This window comes from Macaca fascicularis, chromosome 12 (genome assembly GCF_037993035.2).
Source record: "Macaca fascicularis isolate 582-1 chromosome 12, T2T-MFA8v1.1".
Classification (NCBI taxonomy): domain Eukaryota; kingdom Metazoa; phylum Chordata; class Mammalia; order Primates; family Cercopithecidae; genus Macaca; species Macaca fascicularis.
In genome coordinates, this window is record NC_088386.1 from 127,323,321 (window position 1) to 127,330,211 (window position 6,891).

A 6,891-nucleotide genomic window follows, 5' to 3' on the forward strand; every position below is an offset into this window, starting at 1 on the left:
TGTGCTTGCCATAGGGACTGACTCAGCTGCCCCACAGGGGAGCACATTGGAGTAACAGGGGAGGCTGACCCGAGCCTGGCCCGGCTCCACACTCCCCACTCCCACCCCACCATCAGAGACTCGCATCTAATTGTCATTCATTTCCCCTCTCTGAATTCAACCTAGGCACAGATCAAATGATTCCATGATGACAAACCGCTTGTCTCAACTGACGAGATTCCTCTGGCAAACACTCCGCTGACCTTGGGCAGCTCCCTCTGCTCCCACCTCCTCGGGTCCTTGTGCTGCTGGGGCCTTGTGGAGTAGGCTGGACATCAGTGATAACACTAACAGTAGCCGGCCTTCCACCAAGCTCTCTACGTAGAGGACGCCTATGTCTGTGCTTCATTGGCGTCATCTCACAAGGCCCTGAGCTGGCAGGAAATTGAGGTCTCAAGGGGAAAAGCCACCTGCCCCCAGTGACAGCCAGGAAGTGCAAGACTCTGACCCAACCCCCATGCCTGCCATCCCCAAACATGGGCTCAAAACCCCTTCCCAGGGACAGCTGTGTCCACCCCTCAGCAGGAGGAGGAGACCCCGCAGCACCAGGTGAGAGGTCAGTGCTGAAACCAGGCAGGCAGCTCTCAGGAGGGCACCTGTGTGGAGCCAGGGAAACCAGGGCCACACTTGCAGGGTGAAGTGGGGAACCTGGAAGCCTGGGCAGCGGAGCAAAATGCTTGGTGCCCTGTGGGAACAGGTAGCCAAGGCGACACTGGGATGAAGGGAGCCGTGGAGCTGTAGGAATTGTGGGTGGCCCTCAGTGGCAGGCAGCCAGGCCAACAGGGGCTTTGGGCTGCAGGTCAGCCCCTCTCCTGCTCTCGAACTTTTGGAGGGCCATTACAAAGGGCATCAGCCCCAAGGTACTCCTCTGGAATTCTGTCTGAAAGGCCCTTCACATTCCCTAATTGGCAGTTACAACATTCCAGAACATTCTATGGTACCTTAAGTTTCTCCTCCCCCTCCAAGGGCCCTTGAACCTTAAGGACAGGGCAGAAGGGGCTCCTCACCCTGGCCTCGAGGGCTTAGGATCCAGCTGGGGACTCCTAGCCTCCCTATGTGCTGGGCAGGAAAGTACCTCCTTGTCACTGCTGTCCCTGGGAAAAAAGGTTGAGGAAGGGCTCAGAGCCAGCCTTCAGACCAGGCAGGAAGGGTTCAGAGCCAGCCTTCAGGCCATGCAGGCCTCCTGGATGTGCTTACTAACTCTGCACTAGCTGTTCACTGAGCTGGCTGGGAGTTCCCCTCTGCACCCCCATTTCTTCCCCTGTAAGGTGGGAATAATAGTGCATGCCTCTAGGATTAAGTGAACCAGTCGTTCATGGGCGGAGAACCAGGTTTGGCATATTGTAGCTGCTCAGTGGACGTTAGCTATTATGATTGGACAACAGCGTGCTTCCGTTTCAATTCTATGGGCATTTTGGAGGTCCTGTTGGATGCTAAGCACCGAAACCTCAACCCGGAACAATACCAGAACAACCTGAGCAACAGCAGGACCAGCGATGGCTCTCCCTGCTGGAGGATTCCGGAAGTCACCTGGCTGGACCAAGCCCCCTCCGTGTTCTCTGTCGGCCCACTCCCCACAGCAGCTAGGCCTGGTGTGCACAAGCAGACTAATAAAGGCTTGAGGACAAAAAGGGTTTTGAGTGATAGGTGAAAAAAGAAAGGAGATAGGGCTGGGCCAACAGGTCGTCCCTGGTGGTAGGGAGTCCTCAGAGGTCGGAGGAACCCCAGAGGTGGAGAGGGGGACACGGTGGGGGCACAAAGAAGGCTTCCAGAGCCACAGCCTGGGCAAGTCCTGACATGGAGCCCAGCCTCATACGGCCTCTTCCCCTAGTGGCTGGCTTTGCTCCTGGCCCGAGGTAGCCCAACAGCTGGGAAAGGGGTCTGCCTGGGCAGGGGAAAGGTGCAGGGGCAGAAGGTAGCAGAGGGAGAAAAGGGCCCCCTGTCTGCCTCTGGCCCCAAAGACAAGTCCGAATGGGGCCAGAGGGAAATGGCCGGCCCTTGGGGTGCCCCAGGGTCTTGGAGGGGACCGGGTGTTCAGGTTTCGCACAAGTCCAAGAGGCGCCGGCGACCCCCACCCCCACCCCAGGAGGCTCCGCCAGGAACAGGCGTCCCCGGGATTGGAGGTGACCCCCGCGGGCTCCGAAGCCCCACCTCGGCCGTACACTGTCTGCTAGGCGCGTTTGGGGAGCCTAGGGGCCGTCTCGGAGAAATGAGGTGGTCCCCGCCAGGCGGCGGCGGGGCGGGCCCGGGGTGCCGAAGGGGTTAAGGCACCTGGGCCACCGCCCCTGCCGGCCCCTCCTCCCGCGGCCGGGAAGAGGAAAGTCGCGGCGGGGGCGCGGCCCGGCCTCCGTCCCCGCCCGCCCGCCGTCCCGCCGGCCCGAGCCGCGGCGCCCAGAGCTGCGAGCTGCTCGCCCCTCCGCCGCTCCGGCCCGGGCCGCCATGTCGCTGTGGTGAGTGGGGCGGGGGACCGTCGGGGGCCTGGGCGGGGGTGCGGGCCCGGGACTCTCCCTCCTCTGCGGCCACAGACGGGCGCCGGGACTCCCGGGATGGGAGATGCTCCCGCGCGCGCGCCGCGCCGGCCTCAGTTTCCCGGTGACGGACGGGCGGGCGCGGCGGGGCGGCGATGTTCGCGGTGCGCGGCCCTGGATTCGTGGGGGGTGGCGGGGGTTCTCGGGGCGCCGCGCTCAGCTCCCCGGCCCCGCGGCCCCGGACACCGCTCCAGGACCCCGGCGGTGACCCCAGGTCTTGCCGGCAGCCGGGTCCCCTCGCCCTTCCAGACCCCCGAGGGCCCCCTGCGCCCGAGCCACTCTCCTCCTCTCGGGGCTTCCTTCCGCGGGACCTCCGGCCGCCGCCCTCCCGGCCCCTCTCCGCCTCTCTCGTGCTTTCCCTACGAATGGAGCGGACCCGGCAGGTGGAGCGCCCGCAGCCCAGGGCCTCGCTGCCCTCCCGCTGCACCCCCCGACCTCCCCCGTCCCGGCCTCGGTGGGCGGCTTCCCTGGAACCCCTAGGGCTGGCAGGGCCGGATCCGGAGCCCTCCGTTCCCCTCCCGGGAGAGCTAGACCTTGGGTCACACCCCCAGCCCGCACCTAAGGTGCCCCTGTCTTCCTCCAACTACGTGCCCTGGCAACCTGGGGACCCTATGGAGAAAATGTCGCTCTATGGGGCTCAGCCTGCATTCACCCTGGGGCCTGGACCTGCAACCAGGCCACCCCTCAGGGCATCCCAGGCGTCTCCACGGGCTCCCTGTCTCTCCTGCCACCCTGCTCCTCCCCCTTGGAGGTCAGTGCCATCTCTCTGCTAGGCTGACCCTGGAAGGCCACTCTGCATCCCCAGAGCTCTGAGCCCCCAGGTCTCCACTGGGGAGGGTCGGGCAGGTGTCCTGGCAGCCCCTGGAGGGTGAGATGAAGAGAGGAGGTCCTTCAGGACAGGGGCTCAGGCCCCAGGGCTTGGGACGACCAGCACTCCTGGCAGAGAGCTCTAATTTCTCCTTCTGAAATGGGTGTGACGGGGGTCTCTGGGCAAGGAGGGTCCCTCAAGGGCTGGGGCTGCAAATGTGTCCCCTCCCAGGGAGTAGAGCTGGAGCCTCATGTCTTCTAATGGGGTGTTATGAGCTGGGGATGTTAAGGTAGGGGTGAGGCAGTGCCATGCTAGAGGTGCTCACTGCATCCTTGGGCCATGAGGGCTGCTCTTTGTTGCCTGAGACAGACTGGAGAAGGGGGAGGAGGGCCGGTCTTCCTCAGGTCCTAAGTTCAAGCTGCTCTCCAGTGTGCCCCACATGTGATGGAGCGCCCAGGTGGCACAGAGGGTCAGAGGGTGCCCTCTCAATGACTCTGGCTGTGAGTCATCTAATGATACCGATACCTACTGCTGTGGAGGTTGCACAGGGAAATGAAAGGCATTGGGGTTCCAGGGGTGGGGAACAGGGCAGAGGTTTCCACCTTCCTGATAAGGTGACAGCATTCCCCCAACCGCACACCCACTTCCTGGTGCTTTATACAGCACTCCAATCCTGTGTTTTAGCCCCATTTGGGGGAAGAAGAAATTGTGGCCCAGAGAGGTTGTAAACTACTCAGTGCTCCTTGAGGAGAGGGCAGGGTGGGCGAGAGAGAGGGCACGGTGGGAGAGGAAGCGGGACCCTCCCCTGACCACTTAGGGGCTCCGGGACTGAGCCTGTGCCCAGGTCCACTTGCCCATCTGGGACCACCCAGCTTTCCAAGGGGGGCGCCAGGAAAGTCCTGGGCTCATCTTTTCTCTCTCCTCTGTATTGTCCACTCTCCCCCACAGGAAGAAAACCGTCTACCGGAGTCTGTGCCTGGCCCTGGGCCTGCTCGTGGCCCTGACAGTGTTCCAGCGCAGTCTCACCCCTCGTCAGTTTCTGCAGGAGCCTCTGCCACCCACCCTGGAGCCACAGAAGGCCCAGAAACCAAATGGACAGCTGGTGAACCCCAACAACTTCTGGAAGAACCTGCAAGATGTGGCTGCGCCTACACCCATGGCCTCTCAGGGGCCCCAGGCTTGGGACGTGACCACCACTAACTGCTCAGCCAATATCAACTTGACCCGCCAGCCCTGGTTCAAGGGCCTGGAGCCGCAGTTCCGGCAGTTTCTCTTCTACCGCCACTGCCGCTACTTCCCCATGCTGCTGAACCACCCAGAGAAGTGCGGGGGCGATGTCTACCTGCTGGTGGTTGTCAAGTCGGTCATCACGCAGCACGACCGCCGCGAGGCCATCCGCCAGACCTGGGGCCGCGAGCAGGAGTCCGCTGGTAGGGGCCGAGGCGCCGTGCGCACCCTCTTCCTTCTGGGCACGGCCTCCAAGCAGGAGGAGCGCACGCACTACCAGCAGCTGCTGGCCTATGAAGACCGCCTCTACGGCGACATCCTGCAGTGGGACTTTCTCGACACCTTCTTCAACCTGACCCTCAAGGAGATCCACTTCCTCAAGTGGCTGGACATCTACTGCCCCCACGTCCCCTTCATTTTCAAAGGCGACGATGATGTCTTCGTCAACCCCACCAACTTGCTAGAATTTCTGGCTGACCGGCAGCCACAGGAAAACCTGTTCGTGGGCGACGTCCTGCAGCACGCTCGGCCCATCCGCAGGAAAGACAATAAATACTACATCCCCGGAGCCCTGTACAGCAAGGCCAGCTATCCCCCGTACGCAGGTGGTGGTGGCTTCCTCATGGCCGGCAGCCTGGCCCGGCGCCTGCACCATGCCTGCGACACCCTGGAGCTCTACCCGATCGACGATGTCTTTCTGGGCATGTGCCTGGAGGTGCTGGGCGTGCGGCCCATGGCCCACGAGGGCTTCAAGACTTTTGGCATCTCCCGCAACCGCAACAGCCGCATGAACAAGGAGCCGTGCTTTTTCCGCGCCATGCTCGTGGTGCACAAGCTGCTGCCCCCTGAGCTGCTGGCCATGTGGGGGCTGGTGCACAGCAATCTCACCTGCTCCCGCAAGCTCCAGGTGCTCTGACCCCAGCCGGGCCACTGGGACAGGCCAGGGCACGTGGTCCTGAGTCCCCTGGTATTGGGGCTAGAGCCGCAGTGCCCAGGCCTAGCCCTTGGTACCCAAGGGGAGGTGGAGGGTTGAGGCCTACGTGCCACTGGGTGTGGTGGGGTGCAGGTAGCCAGAAAGTGACCTCCCTGTATGGATAATTCTAGGAAACTGAGGCCCAGGAACAGTTGGAGTTGCCCAGTCCGGAGGCCCTCTCTGAGGAGCAAGGCGCCAGGCCCTGGCAGCCCTCCTGACCTGGGTCCGTTGCTGGCCCCCTCAGACGTGGAGTGGGAGGTCCTGGTGACCTCTGAAGCAACCCTGTGCTCAGGTAGCTGGGCTAGGCCTGACCTGATGGGTCTGTGACCGCCCCTTGTCTTCACAGGGAAGAGTCTTCTGTGAAATGCCTCAGTCTCCCCAGAGGCCAGGTGGCCCTGGCAGGAGAAACTCAACCCTGCGCAGGCTCACAGGCACCCAGCAGTCCACACCCTGGTCTCCTGGGAGAGAGAGCCCAGCAGGCTCTCCGCAGCCCCAGGCCTGCCTGGAGACGGCTGCCTCTGCTCCAGGGCCTCGGCTCCTGGCTGTGTCCTGTAAGGTCTGGAAGGGCGACCGCTCTGACTACCTCAGCACCCCTCAGAACCTCCCTGGGGCTGCAGTCCTACCCTACCCCGACACAGGGCAGAAGAGCAGTGCTCCTGGCCCCCCGAAGTCCCGGAGCTGCTGACCCCCACCCAAGGCGAGTTCCTCCCGCAGCCCCCACCAGCCCAGGCCTGGCTCCCTGGCTGGAAAGCAGCCGGTTTGGCCCTGGAAGTGGACATTCCTCTATTACTGTGAAGTTTTATTTATGAAGAATTTGGAGGGAGAAGGCTCCAGGCTTCAGGAGGGGGTGGTGTCCTCCCTTCCCTTCCCTCATTCCAGCTGCCTGCCCTCAGCACCCCCAGGCCCCTCACAGCCCAGCCCCCTCCAGAGCCCTGCCCCACCGCACCCTGCTTCTCCAGGGCCTAGCAGACCAGCATCTGCCCGGTGAAGGGATGGATCAGCCGTGGGGGTGGGTGCAGAAAGTTGCCACCTCCTACCTCAGTGGGGGTCACCTAGGAAAGATGGAGGGATTGACACTATTTTCTCAATAAAATGGGACCTTTTTTTTTTTGTTTTTTTTTTTTTGTTTTTGGTGTGAAACTTCCTGTTCCCAGCTCCATCAGAGAGCCTGTCTGAGGCCAAGGTTACCAGAGATTTCTGAAGACACAGCTTGTTCCTTGTTCTTGGCTGGTGGGTGCACAAGGACTTCTAGAAGGGATTTAGATGGGGCTGAGTGCTAGGATTAAAGTGGGCATGGGAGTACAGCAACAGAAAAA

The 6,891-nt window shown here is 62.2% G+C and overlaps 1 protein-coding gene across 2 annotated transcripts; it reads left to right on the top strand.

Moving 5' to 3' along the window:
- The first annotated feature begins 2,384 nt into the window (after nt 1–2,384).
- B3GNT7 (UDP-GlcNAc:betaGal beta-1,3-N-acetylglucosaminyltransferase 7) lies at nt 2,385–6,685 on the top strand. Of its 2 annotated transcripts, none has more exons than XM_005574597.5 (2): nt 2,385–2,489; nt 4,324–6,685. In XM_005574597.5, exons 1-2 carry the CDS (start codon nt 2,479–2,481, stop codon nt 5,516–5,518), a joined length of 1,206 nt encoding a protein of 401 aa, XP_005574654.3. In that variant the 5' UTR covers nt 2,385–2,478; the 3' UTR covers nt 5,519–6,685. The 2 variants fall into 2 exon arrangements, with proteins under 2 accessions (XP_005574654.3, XP_065382303.1); XM_065526231.2 differs by lacking the exon at nt 2,385–2,489 and adding an exon at nt 2,563–3,318.
- Nucleotides 6,686–6,891: the final 206 nt, after the last annotated feature.

Bases quoted from the DNA above. Each gene is read 5' to 3' on its own strand.
- B3GNT7 (XM_065526231.2), top strand. From the start codon at position 2,663: ATGTTCGCGGTGCGCGGCCCTGGATTCGTGGGGGGTGGCGGGGGTTCT. The intron at 3,319-4,323 runs GTCAGTGCCATC...TCTCCCCCACAG, and splicing joins CCTGCTCCTCCCCCTTGGAG to GAAGAAAACCGTCTACCGGA.